Source organism: Pectinophora gossypiella, chromosome Z, assembly GCF_024362695.1.
Source record: "Pectinophora gossypiella chromosome Z, ilPecGoss1.1, whole genome shotgun sequence".
Lineage (NCBI taxonomy): Eukaryota > Metazoa > Arthropoda > Insecta > Lepidoptera > Gelechiidae > Pectinophora > Pectinophora gossypiella.
Genome location: NC_065433.1, coordinates 17,588,481 through 17,611,412, shown reverse-complemented (window position 1 = coordinate 17,611,412; position 22,932 = coordinate 17,588,481). Strand labels below are relative to the sequence as shown.

General features: G+C 38.3%; 1 protein-coding gene across 1 annotated transcript; it reads right to left on the bottom strand.

Annotated features, from left to right (window-relative positions):
* Positions 1-321: 321 nt before the first annotated feature.
* Positions 322-12,045, bottom strand: LOC126380465 (adenosine 3'-phospho 5'-phosphosulfate transporter 1). The gene is made up of 9 exons (XM_050029894.1): positions 11,847-12,045; positions 11,180-11,290; positions 9,380-9,483; positions 8,331-8,527; positions 7,815-8,039; positions 6,985-7,135; positions 5,311-5,522; positions 4,424-4,549; positions 322-3,481 (listed from the first exon to the last, which is right to left on the bottom strand). Exons 1-9 carry the CDS (start codon positions 11,858-11,860, stop codon positions 3,335-3,337), a joined length of 1,287 nt encoding a protein of 428 aa, XP_049885851.1. The 5' UTR covers positions 11,861-12,045; the 3' UTR covers positions 322-3,334.
* Positions 12,046-22,932: the final 10,887 nt, after the last annotated feature.

Below are 22,932 nucleotides of genomic sequence, written 5' to 3'. Positions count from 1 at the left end.
GGATATTGTTACCTAGTTAATAGAGTTCACACTGGCCTTTACACAGGCTAAAGCGCGAATGTCCCGCGGCAGCGGCGCGGAGTCGTAAGTTTCATATTGTAAATTCAAAATAATTCCACACGAATTACTTTGCCTTAAGAAGTTATTTGTTGAACACGGTTGCTTAACAAATGGTTTTTGTTTATTAGGCCATTACATCCGGCATACAACCAAAGTCAAACGAGTGATAGCAATTTATAATAGGCACCTTGGTGTAGTAAAGGGTTATGTCCTCTCCTTCATGACGTACTATGTAAATGTATTTGCGATTCATTACGTATATATATATATTTTAGGACACCTATAACAAGATGTTTTCTAAATAACTTTTGGTAACGGATAAATTAGATCTAATATTCTGTATCTTAAAAAATGCTTGAAATGCTTGAAAATGGGGAAGAATCAAGTAGCATGTTCCACGTTGGCTTGGGCCTAACATCGACAGCGTAGTTTGTGTCGTATGTTTGGATCAAACTTGCGCTCAAACCAGAGTAGTCGAGTGGAACATGACAATGCTCGGACTCAATAAATTATTCAGTGAATAATATTTACACGCGCGTGTAGCTTTGGTATCCAACATGCCATCAGTTGCAACACATTCGCGACATACAATATAATTCCGTTCTCAACTCTTTCATTCCGCAATTGGTGTATAACTGTTACTAATTCGCTATATTGAAATATGAACATATTCACCGTGCTACCTTATACTTTAATATTCGTAAATGTTAAATAAGGCTCAATTTGTGGTATTGCTTTTTCTCACTATTAGTAAATCATAAATCATAAACATGATGTTACAAATATTACGAACACAGAGCTGTTTTGTATCCAAACTAATCCTAGAATGCCTATTGTCTTCCAAGTCTCGGTAATCCGGACCGGAACATAACCTTAATATGTTGGTAAACACAAGGTAACAATTACTTTAAATGTTTCGACTTGTAAGAACAAATATTACTTTTTTAAATTACGTTTTTTAACACTAGCGTCACTTGAATCCCAATCCGATATAATCACAGCTATGCCGCTATACAAGCAAGTTTATGGACCCATCACGTGGCAGTCTACTTAAGTATTATCAACTATAATGTATATTTGGGGTTTTCGACTGAATACCAAGTTGCTAATAATGTTGACCGATATTAAGTATATTCCTACTACTAATGTTATTTACAGTCGCTATTCCACTTCAGTCAATCTGTACCACGTTTCTACGTGTTCGACATACGAACGTGCTATAATAGCTTAATTGGACAATCTTAAAGAGGGATTTGCCAGACTTCGTTCCCCAAAATAATTATAGATGGCGCCGTAAAGACTTGCCTTTTAATAATAAACATATGCATATTTTATCTTTGTTTTTGGGTATAAATGATGACTCTTGTCATTACAACCAGGCACAACACATCTTCCACCCTATTACTATTCTGTTCAAAATAAAATGAAGCAATATAGGTAGCAGCATAATTTTATACATACATAAACTCACGCCTATTTCCCACCGGGATAAGCAGTTACTATAGAATTCCATTTGCTTTGATCCTGACACACTTCTCTTGCTTCCTCCACATTCATCAATCGCTTCATACACGCACGCCAGTTCAGAGTAGATCGTATTAAACCTTTTCTAAGGACATCTCCAATTTGGTCATCGTAAGTCCTTCTCGGTCTTCCTCTGCCAGCCCTACCATCAACTTTCGCTTTATATACCGCTTTTGCAATTCTATTATCCTTCATCCGCTCTACGTGTCCAAACCAACCTAACATTCCCTTCTCAATCTTAGTCACTATATCGTCTTTTACACCACATCTCTGTCTTATCACACTGTTTCTCACTCTATCACTCAACTTCACACCGCAGATAATTCTATACATATCTGATCGAAATATCAAATAACAATTATATTTTTGAATAATTATGTAAACAGATCATTGAGAAAATAGGTAATTATCAAGTTATATCTGAACAGCGCCATCTTTTTTTTTGGGAACGCAGCCTGGAAAGTTCCTCATTTCGCACTATACAAAAACATTCCCTTTTTCATTCACGAATCAAGTTATCTAATTATCCGATTTATATTATTTAACCATAAATTGGTGCTAATTCCTGCAGACGCCAGCAAATTTTTTTTTAGTTATACCTGTCATTTTCTTATCCGCTGAAAAAGAAAGGGACGGGTAATCGACAGGCATAAAATTTATGGAACACACGTCAATTTTAAGCAGAAATCTAAAACAACCGTCTAAAAATTTTACATCGGCCAATAACCCGACAGAGTTAAGTAGACTTAGGCGAAGTAGTAGCGAGATGCCTATTTTATTCGCCTGAGCAATTCATTCGCTTTAAAATTAACTTGTTGACAATCATCCGTCAATTTCATTTTCTTCGGATAAGAAAATGTCAGGTATAACTTAAAATTAGGAGGTGTCTGCAGGACTCGGGGCTATTATGTATAACATGCGGCAACTATTTTCAAATTTTCATTTACCTAACTTTACAGGGTATTTCGATTATGATTTAGTGGTAGTAATCGATCGTTTCAACAAGTACATGTCAAAAGATAGTCGGTTAGATAAGCTATCTTTAATGGTTCATTTTCATTAGCCGATAACGCGCTCATTACACCGCATGCGTTACAGCGACTAATGAAAACAATCGTTGGATACGATTTCCCCCCTCATGTTTGTTATATGAACACCATTTTAATTTACCATATTGCTAAAATCGGGGTAATTCATGCTCGTGCGGGACGTACCGCAACCTGAAGTTATTTGGTAACGTATTGTAAAAATGGGGTTAAAATTATATTCACCCTTTCCACATACACCCGACAAATTTAACGCATCTTCATTATCATAATCTCTAAAATAGAATAGTTAAATAATAAATAAATAACTATAACAGGGATGTAGACTAGGTCAAATATAAACTCTGAAATGACTAAGCATATTCCCTTTATAACTTAACTTATAAAGAAATAAGCAACAGTATACCTATTCGATATTTTATGAAGTACATATTTCAAATAAGTGTCTTCAGGCCAATCCCATCAAAGTTGCAGTAATCCCACTGATGTCTATATTCCTAGTTTAGTGATGAAAACTCTCTGCTTATACAGAACAGACATTTTAAACGGAAAACAAAAAATATAATTATAAAATAAATACAAATAGTACATTCTCACTCAAGTTTCAATATTCAATATTAATTCTGTATAATTTATACGTCACTTTCAACACTTTTAGTGTCCCCGGTAGTCAGTATCACCTTGGTGTCGAGGGGGGACGGTCGCTAGATGTCGGCGGGCCGGCGCCGGCGCAGCCGCTGTCGGCAGTACACGCGCAGAAGCACCGCGCCGAACACCAGTAACACGCCGAACGCCCCGCCCACTGATACATTATGCCCGTAAACGAGGCACGAGAGGAGAATTGACACAGCCTGGAAACGAAATTAAAAAGATATAATCAGCAAACACACGATGGAGCAGATTAGTATAACTCGATTATATAAAATCAGAATCATTTATTCAACGTAATTATCATGCATAAACTTGTTGAATTGTCAATATAACATTTTTGAATTTACGTCATTTCGCAAGGTGTTATGGTTGAGGAGAAGAAATGACAATAAAGTAAGCTTACACATAAGCTTTAAATTTATTTTCTGACAAATATAAAATATTATCTGGTATTTTATTGTAAAAACGTATACATAACCCCAAAAAAGATGAATTTAATCTACTTAATCTAGAATTTTGAATAGCAATTTTATTTTTATTTCTTGTATTGTAAGTACGCCTTTCACAGTTTTTCGGAAGGAGAGATATGTTAGCAAGGTGCCTAGTTAACATGTTTGTGTCAAATGAGAAAGCCTCTTTTATACTACAGCCTACCCGGAAAGTGCCTTCACCCTTTTCTGACAAGGGACAGAAAGTACGACACATTAGTGACAAAACTGTATGAAACTCAATTATTACTCCCTCAATGTTGGAATGTCACAATATTTTTCTGAGCTGATGTCCCTTTTTAGAGATTACATTTAATTATTATGTTCACTGCTACTGTGAACCAATACCTACGTATATGAAATATACATGGTTTTTTTTCTTTATTTCTAAATAATGTCTGCAGTAAAAGTGTAAGAAACCTAACTTTAAAATCGCTCTGATTCAAATTTTGTGCAACGGTTGTCTATCGCTATCCAGCGTGGAAACGCGGCTTGTTTGATGGGCACTTTGCCAGGAATGACACGAGGCAGCTTATTTTAACATGACTTATATGCATATGGACGTTAAATAATTAATTTTGGAATAATTTTAGACGAGTTTTCGAGTGGATCTCAGAGCACCGGAAGCAACGACGTAATGAGTCCATTCTATACCTGTCTGAGAGTCATGATGATGGTGAAGACGACGGCTCCGAACTTGGCGATGGTGCGGTAGATGATCAGCTGGCCCACGGCCGAGCTCAGTGAGAGGAGCAGGCAGTCTGTTGCGAACACCGGGTGCTGAAACATTACGTTATTATTACAACCTGACAATCTTTATACTAGTATGAGAGTGAGTTTGATTGTTACACTGTCTCGCTTTACATAATCAATCGAGCTTCATGAAACCTTGCATTATATGTTTTCGGTAGTGCAAAAAACATTTTTTTCTTAACACGCACGCGCTGGTGCTAATAAATTAGTACTTAGCGTAAAGAGGGTATGCTCTGGTTACTATATCCGCAAAATTCGCTAATATAAAGTTCTCCTCGGCGCGTGTGTTGTTCATTTGTTTATTTGAAGCGTATCATTCTCCATCAGTCTGGTCGCTCAGCCGGCTGAGGAGGAACACGCCGCCACCATGAACTGTGCTTTCCTTCTACATTTGCAAACTGTTGTCTTTTTTCCATATCCGCAGCAGTTTGTATTATTCCGCCCAGCGTGACACACCAGTCAAACGTATTTTTGACCGTTAGTAAGCAGCGCACAGTCCGTTTAAAACCATTTAGAAAACCTCGTACATATAAGAAGATGAATGTCATATTTATTATATTACATAATTTTATTATATTACAGTCACACAGCGGTATTTTGCAACACTTTGGCACTTGCAACAGTTGTATCGAGGCACTCTAGTGGATTCTGAAGGGTATAATTGTTATTTATTATTGGTCAGCAAAAATTTAGCTTCGATCGCCATCGACTCGCAAAGAAGAAGAAGCTATAAGGTCGGCGATTGTGCTTCTATTGTAGTATAACTTATTTTAAGTATGTGGACTTACTTGAAGCAGCTGTATCGAGGTGGCCGTACTGGAGTGGTGCACCAACGCGGCGGCAGTGAGGAGGCACGAGAACAGGTTGACGCCGCAGAGCATCTGCATGGGGTCGCAGCTGTACTGGGTGAACAGCGCGCCCTGCCACGACGACGTGAAGCTGTCGCACACCATGTACAGTGCTAGCAGCGTCACACCCGACATTGTCGTCATTGTTGACTCTGCAATAATTTAAAAAACAACACACACACATGAACCCACATACAGAACATACACTGCCTATATACATCCCACTGCTGGGAACAATCGGAGGGGGTGTGGAGCATATGTGGGTTGATGGAGGTGTTTTTACGGCTAATAGCCGGGACCAACGACTTAACGTGCCCTCCGAAGCACGGAATCATCTTACTTTTTCGGACAATGTCACAAAGTGATTTCGACAATGTCTCCATCGGGAATTGAACCTCCAGATCGTGAGCCTAACGCTCTAACCACTAGACCACGGAGGCTGTCACTATAGCCTAAATGACACCCTTGGGCAAAGCCACAAATAACCAATAAGACAAGTTGCAGCCATTTTGATACGAGAAATATGGTCAACCCATTATAAATGGTGATACAGCTCACCACCTATCACGTTGGTCTAACAGAAAACTCGGTGAGGTGTGGATACTTAGTTCATCATGCGATTAAATACCTCTGACTACCCCAATTGGGATATAGTCGTGAGCTTATGTTATGTTGCTGTTTAAATATGGTGAATCGTGAGCCCATCACAGGTGTACCTTCTCGCTGGTACATACAGCAATGCTGGAGAAGAGGACTCACCCAATGATGGGCCGTTCCCACAGCAGGCAGTAAAAAGAGCGTTATTACTTAGCCTTAAGGGGGATAGGATCAGAGTACAAGAAAGAACAAGCACACTTGTTACATCAGTTTTTCAGCGATTGTGTCCAGGATATAACATGGGAAATAGTCCGCACTCTGCGCACCAAGGACGCGTCCTGCTTACACATTGTGGCATGGAATCAGGCGGTGCGTGAAACTACTCCTCTGATTTCAAAATTGTTCCAAAAATATTTAGAATGGACCTTCAGGGTAGATCAGTAATGCCAGACACAATTAAATAACCTCAGCACGACGTATTTTATTTGGAGTTAGTTGTAACTTATTTGCCTTGTCAAATATCATACCGGTTATTGAAGAATCCGTAGTTATATCTAGTCAGAGACGTAGACATGATTTTGATGTCTATTTTTCCGTAATCGAGGCATTTCTTTGATATACAGATATCCGAAAAATCTGGCAACATAGTGATGGACATAGGCTGTATAGTTCTGAGTAATAGCGACCGGGCTTTTATACATAAACTGGACTACAAACCACGCGAGGGTAACCGCGAGCAGTCACTAGTTTAAAATAAATCTTGTGCTTACCTGAGTGTGTATAACACTTTCAAGGACAGAACGTCTAATGACGTTTCGATTCCAAGGTGTCATACTATCTATAATTATTGTGAACCATCAATGACCCATGGTCTCTGCCCATGAAAGGGATAATACAAGTGATGCATATATGAATTGATATAAGGGATTGAGTCAAGAAAGATGTGTGTGATGTGTGGAAGAAGATATGTTGTGCCGAACCGACCTAAAGGAATACGGGCAGGAGGATAGTGCTTACCTGAGTAATCGTCCCGACTGCCAAACATGAAGAGAGCCATGCCGGCAGATATCAACACTGCCGTTACGTACTCGTACAGTTCGTATTTGTTTCGCGATACCAACTTCCCCATCAACATCACTGGAATCACTTTGCATGACTTTGATAGCACCTGTAATTACAATCACTTATATAAATACAAGCAAAAACATGTATAAACGAATTCCTGCAAATATTACCTTCTACGACAGAAAGTACCAGCACAATCCAGCGCGCCTGCGCAATCATTGGTTTAGGCCTCTAAACCAATGATTGCCGAATTTGTTTTCGTATTCATGTTTGGATCATGGTGAAGAAAAACGTCGTACCCATATAAGACCTAACCTGTATTGGGCTGCTTTTCCCTGACAACAGCCTGTAATGTCTAAACGAGGGGTCACAAAGTGATTTTTGTCATATCCCCATATCCGGGTTCGAATCCCCACCGAGCTTATCCACCGAGATTCAAACCCAGCACCTCCGGATCGTGAACTCAACGTTGATCAACACACAACACGAAGTTGAATAAGCGTGCATTATAAACACACTCTAATCCCTAAAGGAATGGGCAGAGTCACAAATAATCAGTGGCAACTTGTAGCTACTTTTGATACGAAGTCCTAAGATGGATATGATGAACCGTATGGTGACAAGTGATCAGCCTATCACCCGCATAGCGATTCCTCGTGTTTGGAAGGACACAATTCCTCTGTCAGTTTTTAATCCATGACCAAGAAGAGTTGCCAGACGAGTTCTATGTTTATGATCGCTTCAGGTGCAGCATAGAAGCATTATAGTAAAGGACAACTTACCTGTGTGGGGAAACTGACGTATTTAAGCGCCTCATATTGGCACCAGGCGCTGATGATGTTTGTGAGCGAACAGTAAGAGAATTTGTACAGCGGCGCGGCAACGAAAGGCTTGCGTGCACACAGCAGCCGCCCCAGAGCAATACTGAATGCCAGCAGCCGATTGATGAAGACCAGGAACTGGGAGTCATTGAACTTCACAAGGCTCCCGTCTGACATTACATAATTCTGGAAATCCGTACATAGTTTAAATGAAACTAACGGTAAAAGTGCGTGTGTAAACAAATAAGATGGTGACCTCTGATAAATCGTAACGTGTAGTTCGATAATATTATGATTTATGACTATTATGACAGAAATAGTAATATGCAATGAAACTAATTACCCTTGATTCAGCGTAATGGGCGACTTTTTGTCTGTTGTTACCACCATTCACCTTATGCCAATATTCTTCCAAAGCCGCCCAGCGGTTAAGACGTGAAAAAGTACCTTCACATTCATAATATATGTTAGGATTACCTGTGTCATGATCTTTTCTTGCAGCAAACCCCAGACTAGATAGGTGCCCATGAGGCCAGTGAAGCAGAAAGCCAGCTCAGCGCCCTCGGCCCTGGCCGAAGTCTCTACCACTTTGGTCGGTTTCGTCGATTCGGGCAGCCGTTCGGTCGGCTCACCGAAACACGAGAGCAGCACTTGTGATAAACATCCCGAGCCATCTGGAACGCGTAATGGTCAATCATATACCGTATATTTATATGTTTCCGCTAAACCATATTTTAAATAACATTTACTATCAAAAGTACCATGTAGGTGCGTATATCTAGTATATTTTGTTAGCACCGATGGAAGCTAGTATGTCCACCTCAGTACAAACATACATAAACTCACGCCTATTTCCCACCTGGATAAGCAGAGACTATGGAAGTCCATTTGCTTCGATCCTGACAGTCTTCTCTTGCTTCCTCTGGCTTATTACTATACATATACATTTATTGTAAATATGAAAGAACACAGGATACAGTTATTGAGCACTGTGCATTATTCGTTATTTTTTTAAATTTAATTTAGTTTCGTCATTTCTATCTACCATTGCCAGAGGATTTAGAATACTGGCCATAATGAATGACTCAAAAAGGACAGGAATCATTTTAGCCATTTAAAGTATTTTAAATTTGTGCATACATAACTTTCATGTTTCAGTTTCACTAGCTGTTTCGTCACCGTATCTACACGCATTCATGCGCGTTAACAAAAATCTATAAAAGTTTCCGATATCAACAACACGTTTCATAATTCGCTTATACATATTTCAACATTATACTATATATGGCTGTATTATACTGTATAAGTAGGTAATTCCCAATTAAAACCATGAGATTGGATGGTAGGTAAAAATATGCTTGTGATTCATAAACAGCAGAAAGATTCAGAAGGTTTGAAATTACAGGCTTTATAATTAGTGTACGGGATTATAATCAACTAAAACTAACTAACTATACCACTAACTAACTATAATAATTGTCACACTTCACTATTAATAAAACAAACAAATGTTAATTAATACGTACTTATTTTATCGAAATAGTTGGATCTATCGACGTATTTGTATAAAATGAAGCCTGGCAGCAGGATTGTGGAGTAGCCTGCTAAATTGAGGAGTAGTCTGAAGAACCTGGAAAGAAATACAACATAAAGATATCATTATTAATATTTATTTACAATTACATAAGTATGAAATTCAAGTCAACCACGCCATATTGCTAACTTCGTAAAAGGAGAAAACTTCATCCTAAGTATGTTAGTCTCTGAGTGAAAGACTTATCCTCGTTCAAGCAATTCACAAGTTTTAAAAGTCTGTAGGTACAAGAAAAGGTGTTATTCTAGTTTAATATAAAAAGAAAGGAAAGGGTAATAAAATTCGCACAACAAGAACATATTGCAGGGCCCAGCCAAACTCACACATAAACAATTTTTAGATAAAAAAAAAATAAAGGATTACGATTAGATCTACTTATACAAATTAATGTCTAATAATATCTCGAAGGGCCTCCGTGGTACAGGTCAATTTGTGAGACTCTTACTAGTTTAATTTAATTAGGATATTAGAGGTCAAAATCACTTCATCAATCAGCCGCATCGTCCCACTGCTGGGTATGTACTTAAAATCACCTGATTGTCCGAAAAATTAAATGTGTCAGAGTTTCAAATTCACATTAAGCTGAATTAGAACACAAAATACTGAAATGAACTTGGGAGCTACTTTCATATTTTAATATCTCGCTGCAAGTTAAGTGGTATTGCTAGTGTGAAACTAAGAATCATAAAAATTACAAAAAGACAGATAGGAAGGAGGTTTCGTTATCTTTATACAAAATAAACAACAATTTTCATTTCATAAATAATAAAGTAAAAACAAAAATTTGCAGCTGCCAGTTTTAACACAGGTTATATCATACACAATCGAAAATTTTCGTATTAAATGTTTCGTTTGTGGATGAAAGAAAACATCTAGGAATGAGGCCATCTACATTACAGATGAAATCAAAGAATAAACTAAACTCTAAAATCATGCATGAACCATTTAACTTGATCAACTATCACATTAATACACTATATGTAGCAAAATAGGTAATGATGAGTTGTTGGTTTATAATGAAACTAACAGTATTATGCTACGATTATCAGCACGCTAATTAACATTGGAGTTCTCATAAAGAATGATCAATCATAATTCATTAAAAAGTGTAAAGAGCAACTGCTCTTGAAACTTCAAGGGCAAAAGGAAACTATTATATAATAAAAGAATTAAGCTTTGTGATTTACAGACCAGCAAGCCGTTTAATAGGCACTCATAAGTATCTATGTCTTAATAAAATTACTATTTAACATTGATAATACAGCACAACTTGTGAGCCGTGGCAGTCCAAGTGGCAGAATGCTTGCCTCTCACTTTGAAGTTGCAGGTTAGAATCCAGCACAGGCCTAAACCAACGATTGTCGAATTTGCTTTCAAATTCATGTTTGGATCAAATGATTATCACATGCTCAGCGGTGAAGGAAAACAATGTGAGGAAACCCACATTCCCGAGAAATGCGTTTTTGGAGGGATGTGACCTAACCTGTATTGTGCTGGTTTTCTCTTCGCGGATTGGAAGGTTACACAGGCAGTCGCTTCTGTAAAATACCGAACCTGTCAAATCTTCAGGTTAGGTAAACGGACCGTGTGAAAAATGGGATAATGCTAGGGGGATGATGAATACAGTACGACATGTACATATTATAAATGTAAGTAAATATAAATATATGTAAAAAGGAAACAGAGAAATAGCACAGGAAACAAATTGATGATGAACATTAGGAGTACTTACCAAGAATACTCCATTTCTGTAAGTGTACCAGACTGCTCATAAGCAGTCAGTAGCCCCTGGTACAAATGAGCAAAGAACCAAGTTGCCAGTAGGCATAGCGCCCCAACAATCCTGAGAACAACAGAGAGTTGATTATAATAAATAGCCTATTGATTTTCCATTGTTAGGTACAAACAACATTAAAAGTATGAAAGGGAGTGAGCATACTCCATTTTGAGCATACTTCAGTCTTCTTTAGTTAGTCAGATTTTTGATGGATAGTCTATAATTTAGTTTATTGTTAATAGCAGTTCAGTCTGGTTTGATCCAGAGTTGTAAATAATAAGAGGCCTACCATATAAGATGCCTACTGGAAGATTGATTACTGATTCCTGAATTACATTGTCACCAAAGGCTCAAAATATTTAAATTATTTAAAATTGTGTCTGGAAATCTGGCATTAAAGAAATTGATTAAAATCCGAGCCGCAAGCTGAGCACATCATTAGGTACCTACATAATAATCCCAGAATCACGAGACCTATGTTGGTTATGATGATAGTTGGAGAAATTATATTAAACATTAGACATAATTTTGGAAACAGACAAAGTCATACCTAATCCTTACGTCTATAAATTAATTGTAAAAATATTAGTTTAATTATACAGATTATTGAATTCTAACTTACCAGATTGAACGCATTTTCTTAAAATTTAAATTTAGGCCAAACTACTACATAAATTAACTTAGCACTGTTACTATTGGAGTTTTACTGTTATAACATTTTACTTAGAATTATTTTTTTATGTCCATCCATAATAAATTCCTATTGAACGAATTACTGATTGATCTAATCTTCTACTACCAAACCAAATTGTTGGTTGTACCGTAAACACCACGGCTGATTCACTCACTCTCATAGAAAAAGTTTTCGGCGTATCTATAGGCGACGGGGATATGTCAACCGCGCCCCTCGCGCACCCAACGTCAACACCGATCTGCTATTTTAAGACATCGACAGGTCAGTGACATTGACGTTTCTTTGTTACAAGGTTAATGGCTGTCATTGGGAATGCACACGTTTTTAGTGAAGTTTTCGTGATATTTTCCTGTGTTACTTCGTTATAAGTGCGAGTGCGACGAGTCAAGGCTTGCTCCTTTTGAATCGAGATTATACAGAGTGACAATATCCAGAATCTTCATTGTGATTTCGAACCTAGAGACTCATTATCCTTGTGAATCCTTTTGCTCATGATAATTTTTTGATTCACGTATAAGATTTTCTATAAATAATTGGTGCAACAGAAATTATAAACCTTGGTCTCAACGCAATCTCAACGTCTCACCTAAAGACTAATACTTGGTCCTTGGTCTCACGATATGTTCATACAAAAAAATCTACCTTAGCGCAATAATAAAAACGTACAGAATTTAGAAATTGACAGCTACTTCATCCCTCTCCTACTTCATCTCACCTCTCTGACATCCTCCGCCATCTTGGGACGATCTTGGGATATAAACACAGACAAGGGCAAGCGCTGCCCGCCTGGCGTCCTAACTAAAAGTGTTGTAAGCGATTGAGTGAAGTTTGCGTTGATTAAATTTCGTACTTAGCTTCTCAACTAGAAAACTGTAATATCTATCCGTACAGTATGAGTGTAAGATGTACGACGATTGCTGTGTTGCGAATTGTGCAAGTAAGCGCAAAGACGCTATATTTCACCAGTTTCCTAAAAGTGAGGTAGGACTCTAGAAGTGCAGAAGTTACAGTGTTTGCGTGACGACAAATTTGCGAAGGCTTAACATTACGCATGCTTCACAAGTGTCATGTGAGGGCACTACTGGGAACAATTGTGTTTGCAACTTCGAGAGAAGATATGTAACCGAAACATCTCGACTTCGAGTCGGTGCATATCCTTCCTTATGCTGATTGCACAAGGACATTTTTATTAAAAACTTTCTGGGTCTCTCCAAAAGATTAACAGTGTTATTATAAACAAAATATGAAAGGGTACAGATGTCTCAAGATTAGAGAGTTTAGAGGAAAGTTTGCCGTTAATGCAGAAAAAGGCATATTTAAAATATAAAACGAAATTAAAAAATAAAATGTTAAACAAGTAAACTGCAGTCTTTTTTTATAAACCATGTTATCAAAATTTTAAATAATCCAAATAGGTTAAAGCTATTATTACCGCCACGCTGTCGTCTCATATCATTACCATGGCAACCCACAATTATTTTTGCGGGTGGCAATATGATTTCACATGTCAAACTCTAAACTCTGAGGCTTTTTTTTTGAATGAGAGACGTTCGTCTGAACTGCTAGGTTCTCTTAGTAGTCTGTGGTCTCACCGTTTTCGTATTTTTTTATAAAAAAATAAAGATTATGGCCTGGAATCAAGTCTTTTGGGCCGGCAATTTCTCAAACGTCAAATATAGGGTTTGCCAACTTTGACAAAATCTTTAATTTGGGGACAAAAACGTGAAATATTTATTGCATTACGTGGAGCATATTCTACCACTGCTGCAGGTCGGTGAAGATGTTTTATGGTTTTATGGTTAGTAATCGGGTCCAGCGGCGGCTTAACGTGCGTTCCGAAGCAAGGGATTATCTTACGTTATCGAACAATCCCTTTTTTCCTCCAGCTACAAGATCAGGAACTCAACGTTCTAACCATTGCACCATAATATAAGCGTTATTTTATTTACACTACTTAACTATAACATTGATGAAAAAAAATCGTCACTTGAATCGCGATTGCAGCACATTGTTGCCTCCTTTCTGCAGCATCTCGTCGCCTAGTATAAGCCGTTTGTTATACCATTTACCAACTTACGTACCTAAGTTCCAACCGGATATTTGCAAAAAGACTAAAGATGGTATTCCCACAACCGTTTTTAATGCAATTACTAATTTAAAAGAATGTTCGTTACTTAGATTTAACTGTTTTTAATTATTTTATGTTCTTCGAAATAATTCCCATTGGGGTAGGCAGAGACCAGATTGCTTTAGGAGCCTTTGAAAGGAGCCTTTGTGTAAAATATTTGTATGAGTAACTCGTAACGACGCACTGCCTAATGGCAGTTGAATAGGTAGCCACATTTGGTGTCGCTTCTGTAAATTCTGGTTTAATTTTTGTAGGTATGTTGGTACGGCGATCTCTTGATGCGTGAGTTCAAGTCGATCCAAACCTCAAATCTCAATACAATACCTACCTAGATTAAAAGTAAAAGAAATATGACATGGATAGCGACAAAATTAAAAAAAAATTGTCAACTGTTTACCTATTCTACCTACTTTTTTTTTCAATATTTTATTTAAGTAATTTTGACATGCTATTTTTTAATAACCAAAGCCTTATAGTAAATTCGTGAAATTAGAAATTGTTAGCCATATGGAATTAGTCAATCATTGCAATAGAATAAATTATTGACAATGTGGCATGAGTGGAGTGATGCTGCTGTGATGTTCTTGTTGGAGTTGCTCGCAGCGATGTGCGCCGTGGCTGTGTGTGGACCGTGTTTTCTTGCGTGTACCAAAAGGCTTATACTAGGCGACGAGATGCTGCAGAAAGGAGGCAACAATGTCCACGAAGCGGATGTACTCGGATGCGACGAGCCAGCCTGCCCTTACTACAAGAAAAACGTACGCTACCTTATGGTACCCCACGGCCCAACCAGAAGACGATCCTACAGATCACCCAACTGAACTAGGCGTTATTAATAATTATTATATTTTGTTAAAAGTTTTATTTTGTCTAAAAACAGTAAGTATAGGCAAATAATGTTTATATAAATACCTAGCTTTTGTTTTTACTTTAAATTACTATGCAACATTAAAGGTTTGTACATTTTATATTTTACGGTATATTTTTTTTAAACCAACAGTCAGAATTACAGTGTTAGCTAGCATTACACCCACAAAGTTTCCTGAAAAGTCGTGGTCAATTAGGTGTTTATATGTCCGCAAATCGGCTAGGAATGGCTAGGATTAATAAATGTGGCTATTGGGTAGGTACGGTACTACTATTCTGAAACAAACTTAACAAGAAAATCAATAAGGTGTGCATTTACATTAAAACGACTGAATAATAGTTTGCATTTTTTATTTCCTTGAATAAGATCACATGGACATTGAGATTATTGAGTATTTACTTGAGTTTTACATAGGCGTTCCATTATGTTCTGCGGTTACCATTTTTTTATTAGGTTGGTCTATCGAACGGATTATAATCGGTGTCTTCGTGAACGGGATCGCGTTTATACTTGGGTTTAGATACATTGTCGGGAAGGGATCGAGCGCAGGAAGCTGCTGTAAAGGGCGACAGGAAAGAAGAGATAAAGCTTGGATGGCCGGTGTCGGTGTGACATTGCTTCATCTGCAAACAAATCAAGAGTACAATAATCAAAAATATCTTAGTTGAGTAAAATGAAAAATCACAGTTGGCTCGACCATTATAGACGGCGATACGGCTCACCACCTATCGTTGCGGTCAACAATGCTCGGTAAGGTGTGAGTGTTTAGTTCATGTGATAGATAAATTGTTTTAAGTTTACGCGGTTATTATCATAATTAAAACACATAATAACGGGTTCTTACCGCGTTTAAATGGGGATATGAGACTCCCGATATTTCGACACTGTTGCAAGTGCCATGATCATGGGATGAGAGGGTAGACAGATATGTCTGCCCGTAGAAAATTATGGATCTGCCTACTCCACTCCAATCTCATCAGTCATCCCGTTGGTTTGGTTTTGGTCCCATTTAAACGCGGTAAGAACCCGTTATTATGTGTTTTAATCATGTGATAGATGTTGGTCGACTACCCCATTGGGATACAATCGTGAGCTTATGTTATGTTACAATAATGTACTTAATTACTATCACATACAGTTAATACTATGTAGGTCTTAGGTACATACAGGGTGTTAGTGACATCGTAACGAATACTGAGGGGGATGATTCATACCAAGACTCTGAGTTAATATCAAGTGGAATTTTCCGTATTTTGTGCTTAAATGCGACTGGCCGAAGCGACGTGATATTTATGGTAAATATAACAGCCTCCGTCGTCTAGTGGTTAGAGTGTTAGGCTCACGATCTGGAGGTCCGGGTTCGATTACCGATGGGGACATTGTCGAAATCACCTTGTGAGACTGTCCTTTGTTTGGTAAGGACTTTTCATGCTTGAATCACCTGATTTTCCGAAAAAGTAAGATGATTCCGTGCTTCGGAGGGCACGTTAAGCCGTTGGTCCCGGCTATTGGCCGTAAAAACACCTCCACCAATCCGCAGTGGAGCAGCGTGGTGGAGTATGCTCCGTACCCCCTCCGGCAGATTGAGGGGTGTGCCCAGCAGTGGGACGTATAGAGGCTGTTTATGTATGTACAAAATATAATGAAAATCTACTAGGTAGATACGCAAAAATGAAATTGCTAATAAGTAGCAGTGATTCTGGAATTGTGTTAGTGGGCTAGTTGTGGGCACACACAAAAACGAGTGGATGGATTGAAATAATATTATGCAATTTTTGCTGGTTTTATTACATTAAACATTCGCTAGGTTACTATGTTTACAAAAGGTATAACTTTCGTGGACGATAAGGTAAATATCATAGTAGGTACTACTCACGGAAACCACCCCTGCTGATATGTAAGGATGTTTCACGAAGAATAACAGTACTGTCATTGCACCGACTAGTATTTGTATTAAGTTCATTTTGATTCACTGTTATTTCTCATCGGATCTGGGTACCTCCTATTTACATGATTGTCTTCGTTATAAGTTTTTTTCTATGAGAAGCGTTAAATACAGAATTTGCTTCAACGTTTTATCAAATATAGATGAAAATGTGTGCTTGCTGATTTAACCAATGTTTGACACAATTTTGACGTAAAGACGTTCAGAGGTAAAGAGATTTTATTGTTTTTCACTATGTAATGATGAGATGCTTAGGAACTATACTCACTAACCAAAGAACCGACCTCCGTGGTCCAGTGGTTGAGCGTTGAGCTCACGATCCGGCGGTCCCGGGTTGGAATCTCGATAAGGAGATATCATAAAAATCACTTTGTGATCCCTAGTTTGGTTAGGACATTACAGGCTGATCACCTGATTGTCCAAAAAGTATGATCCGTGCTTCGGAAGGCACGTTAAGCCGTTGGTCCCGGTTACTACTTACTGATGTAAGTAAGTACTCGTTACATGAGCCATGCTAGGGGCTTTTGGCCGGCTTAATAATAACCCTGACACCAGGGTTGATGAGGTTGGTAATGCACCTCACAACCCACACGATAGAAGAAGAGGAACCAAATAGCAACACTTAGTAGTATACGCAGGCGTTCCCCTATGCGAACCTATATGTGCCCAGGACAGGTAGTTTTGTAAAAACTAGTTGCAGTCGGCCTGCACGCTAGACTGATACTAGGTACGTAGCTGATACGACGTCCTTGAAAAATGCCAAATTATTCGGTATTTTGTTGCTAAAATGGATCTGGCTAGACACCTTCCCGCCCCGCGAAAAGTGGCGGAAAATGTCGTATTAGCATCTAATGCCATGGCAACTCCCCTCCGGTCCGCGGAGGTCGGTGTTGCTCTATGCCACTAACATTATACTTACATCAATGGATCAAGGAAACCTACATCATGGATTTAGGTATACAACATCAATCATAAAACGATAATATAACTTGATGGACACAGGTAGATACATGAAGCTTTATTCGTGTACAAAATTGTGTGACAATGTCACGATATTAATCTGCTCCCATTTATCTTTATGAGAGCAAATAACGCCCACCAACAGGCACACCTACGTTTTTTATATCACCTTCAAGAACTAAGGGAAACTGATGTTATTCGCCAAAACCATTCCACTTAATTAGCAATAACACATTAATCAATTAGAGTAGGTTTTGTTTCAGGAATCAAAATAAATATAAGATCCTCCTACAATAAGTTAACCTATCCATACCTAGGCAAAAAGTGAGGCCATTATTCATATCACAATGATAGGTAGGTACAGGGGCCCGATCAGGAATTCAAACTTGTGACGCACGTTGCGGACAATAGAGAATATTGTAGTGAATTACAGTATTTTTGAAATTTGACTTACCATACAGAGCAATAATAGAGGCGCGCCGATACATCGCGATGAGGTGCTACCACGTTTAGTCCATCATATTTAGTCCATCTCTACAATCTTACCTCTTACTTCTCTCGAGTGGGTTGTAAGACCAATGACCGAGCCCATCAACCCAGGTGTCAGACCCGGAACCCACTGCTTAAAGTGCCCTCCATATCACGAATCGTCTTACTAGCGGAGACTCGGGTGATCAGCCTCCAATGTCCTAACCAAACTAAGGATCGCAAAGTAATTCTTCTTAACATACCCGACGGGATTCGAACCCTAGAACTCCGGATCGTGAGCCCAACCCACAACCACGGAGACCGATCGAAGAGATCGGCAGCCACGGCCAAAAGGCATGGATGGTAGGTAGGTTTAGTAATGTCGTTGCCAGATCTTAGAAATGATCATTTCGTCACCGAAAAGGGAAAAATACGTAAGCGCCAAAATGTAATTTCAAGAAAAAGCCGTTTAAAGTAGCTTTCTCGCTTTTTTATCATAACTTTTTACCAATTTATTCAATTTAGATGACGTCAACGTAAGATTACACGATTTTTCATTTTCTGTATCTAGCAATATTATGGCGCTTATGTAATTTTGCCTTTCCAGTGACGATTTCATGATGTGATCGATCGTTTCATAAAATGGTTATAATTTCATGAAATAGAATATCACTCGTTGGCTACATCTTGATGCAGTGTGGCCAGATCAATGAACACAAAACGTTTTTACTTCATGATTTTGCGAAACGTTTAATTAGGAACATTATCCACTGATAGTGGCACTGATGTCGATTATAATATTAAAACTTGATTGATATTATAATCGATGAATCAATGTAGGTACTTAATGTATATCGATATATTTTCCATATCGATAGTATTGATTAGGTAAATAATTTTGTACCTAAGAAATTAATCGACTACTTATTCGTATTTTTATTAAGTACACCACATAGCATGGAAATCGTCTACATTAATGATATGGCGAAAGGTTGATTGAAAAATCATTAAACGTTGACGTTTCAATGATATGGTCAACTTGAGATGGCTTTATGAAATATGACCGTTTCATGAAATAGTCGAACATGTCATGAAATGATCAATTGTAAGATCTGGCCACAACACTAATACATTATTCGAAAGTTTTCTATCTTACAAGGTACCGCACCAAGTGTGACCACCGTCCTTTGGTAACCAGGTCTTTGTAAATACTTACAAAGACCTCGTTATCCAAGTTACGAACCAACCATACCACATGGTTGGTTCGTATGTTTATCTAAAAACTCAACGTAATTATGATTATATAATATAACATAGCTTCATGTCTACAAGGTTACGTTTAAGTCCCATGATAGGGAGCGAGTTTATTGCAATTAATCGGCCACAAGTCTAGGAAACTTCGTAATATCTATTATCCAAATATGGATTAAAACCCTGACGTGATACTACGATGTAAGTGACGCGATCTCCGAAAGAATTCTATTTTAACCATGATATAAGACAACCAGCCGGGTCTGCATGACAACCGCGCCGCGCGCGGCGCGATATATATTGAGCGCTTTGACCAATAGTCGTTTGACGTCCATCTACGAAGAAAGCATTCGTATCGTTTATTGGTCCAAGCGCTCGATATAATTCGCGCCGCGCGCGGTGAGTTGTCACGCAGACCCGACTGGTCTTCTTATACCGTGAGTTTAACACACTGATATATCTAATAATGTACTTGTGAGTATTTTGCGATTCACGGCGCCAGTTTGGTACACAACACGCTATACAAGCTATGTGCCTTCCTATTGTTCCCTAATTACAATACTTAATCGCCAATTAACATTCATGTCGCGAACTTGGGCTTGCAAGACATAGTCATCATCTACTACTGTGCTTACACATTAACGGCAACACTACAGATGCACAGACATATCTAAGTTAAGTACTGTATTGATATACTTCCTCTGGCGCGTAAGAAACCCTGAGCTGGGATTTCGTTTAAATACAGACAGGAAATTCCTCTTCATATCAATTCAGAATCATGGCCTGTATCGTCCCTCAAAGTTTTCGTTACGATATCACTAACATTCTGTAACTAGCTATTCAGCATGACGTTTTAAAAATGTTTTTATCGGGGTAGATGGGCCAGCGCTCCTCATTTGACCGCCCAAGTAGTGAATATAAATGACATAGTTATAATAAGTGGCAAATATAATGTCAAAAAGTTACTACCTGGACATATACTAGGAACAAACCACAATGGATGTGCTGTAACACCATAGCCGTCCAAATACGGAGCGTGCTGCCATACCCGTAAAGGAAGCGAGCAATGGACAAGGGCCACCGAAAATGGTGGCAAATCTGCTATTGTTTTTCGCGAAACATACCTACTCAGAGGAAAGATACGGCGTCGCATATTATATTATGCAGTAGCATTAATTGTGGTTTGTTGTGTTGTAATCAAACCGGAATAAGCCAGTACGTACCTAGTTATTTAGCGCCCTTCTAAATGTGAATCTCGCTCGAGTGAATCGACTCGTTTGACTCATTCTTTAAATCATTGCGAAACTAAAGGAAGGACAAAAATTCAATATGTATAAAACAACGAAACCATTTTAGAAACTACAACTCAGGATATTAGCTAAAGCAAAGTTCCAACTATTTTCAAAACCCCAAAAACCCCTTTTTTGTGACTGATTGACGTGACTTATTGCAGATTTGCCGCAGATGGCATTTACTACTTGGCCGGACAAATGGGAAGCGCTGAAGGCTCTCACCTGGTACAACGTTTAAGACAACTGGCCTGAGGGTGCCCAGTTGGGCACGAACCTCGGCTCAGGGCGTTGTTTGTGAGGAAAAATATTTGAAAGAATTAATCGACCCTAGTGGGTCGATAGCGATAAGCGCTGATTGAGGGAAATCGTCGACCACGCCGGGGCGGGGTCGGTATCGGGGTCCTGAAGTGTTTGGTGTTACGAGCTGATTGGCTGCCTCTATGGCTAAAGTAATCGGGTCGTCGGGATCGTATATTACGTCCTTCGGACGCCGATACTTTTCAGTACCGTCCCTAAGCGGGATGTATTCGGAAGCCGCAACTACCAGGGGATTTTAGTCCAAAAAACCCCATTTGTATGGCCAAGTATTTAATGTCATTTGCGGGAAATCTACCATAAGCCATGTCAAAAAAGACAGACAGACATTGTATTATATTTTATTTGGAGAAGTACTTAATATAAATAATACCTATAGATAACTTATACAACACAATAACGGATGATTCAAGATTTACACGAGTAGCAATGGCAGAATAAGCCTTCCATAATATAGGCATAGAATAAAGAAATAGGGTTGATTCCGTGGTCCACCCAGGTGGACTTACCAGGTGGATCCCGGATCGAAAGGGGTTCTTCATTCATAACCAACGATGCATCAACAAATTTCTGTGCAGTATAGCCCTCTATGGATGTGAAACTTTGACTCTGACACACACACTATCATAGATTCTAAGCTTTTGAAATGTGGTGATTCAGGAGAATTAATTAGAAAGTCCTAGAAAGAGTAAGGGAAAAATACAAACATTTAAAGTTATTGAGGACAGAAGAGGCAGGATAATTGGCCACTTTACAAGACACGACGAATTTATTAAATCATCACACAACAGAAGATAAAGGACGGAGTAGAAGGGAAGACCAGGAATATAATATAGGTACTACTACCTTACCTTTACTTGCCTAGGTAGAGATACCTACCTTTAAATTACCTTACCTGCTTCTTTAGTTTTTTTAATAGGTATTTAATCAAGTCATATAAATCACATAAGTAACAAATAACATAGTATTTTATAACAAACAATGACTATTGGGTAGTTTCCTAGGTAAAAGAAAATGAAATTCTGATGACTAAATAAAGACAGATCTAAAGGTAACAACAAAGTTTTCTTTTTTCTATTTAACTTATTTATGAATTTTAATAAAGAAATATTTAATAATAAGTGCGACATTTTGTCACGTTTTTCTATGACGTCATAGGTTGTTTTTTCATACAAATTCCATAGTAATTTCGTGTTTTGACGTTTAGTAAAAAGTAACTGATTTGACTAGTTGGAAACTACCCTATTCTATTCTATTCGTAGTAGTAACATATTTAAATCATGGATAAGCTTCAATTGGTTTCGGGATGTTTTCCAAATCTTATCTGAAGATTTTTGATTTTATTTATTTCTTGTAAAGGTAGGTGGTACACATACTTAACAATTATTAGTACCTAACGGTCTCTATGGTTCAGTGGTTGAGCACTGGGCTCCCGATCCGGAGGTCTTGGGTTCGATTACTGGTCTAAATGAAAAACACTTTATGAGACTGGTTAGGTCATGACATGATTAGAATAGAAAAGAATAGAATAATTTTATTTGCTTGGATACATGGTTGTTACAAGAAATTGTCCGAAAAGAAGATGATTCTGTGTTTCGTAGGCCCCAGTTATTATTTACTCAAGTAAGTGACTTCAGAGTTGATAAGGTCGACCATTGATCGCACAATCCACACGAGTGCCAAAGATACGAGAGATACTCTTTTTTTTTGACGTGACTTTTTGTAGATTGTCCGCAGATGGCATTAACTACTTGGCCGGAACTCGTAAGTATGTCGATACGTAAGTA

Excerpts from the sequence above, each read along its gene's own strand:
- LOC126380465 (XM_050029894.1), bottom strand. Across the intron at positions 8,528-9,379 it reads CAACTATTTCGATAAAATAA|ATGGCTCGGGATGTTTATCA; the intron begins GTACGTATTAAT and ends TACGCGTTCCAG. Across the intron at positions 4,550-5,310 it reads CCTCGATACAGCTGCTTCAA|CACCCGGTGTTCGCAACAGA; the intron begins GTAAGTCCACAT and ends GTAATGTTTCAG.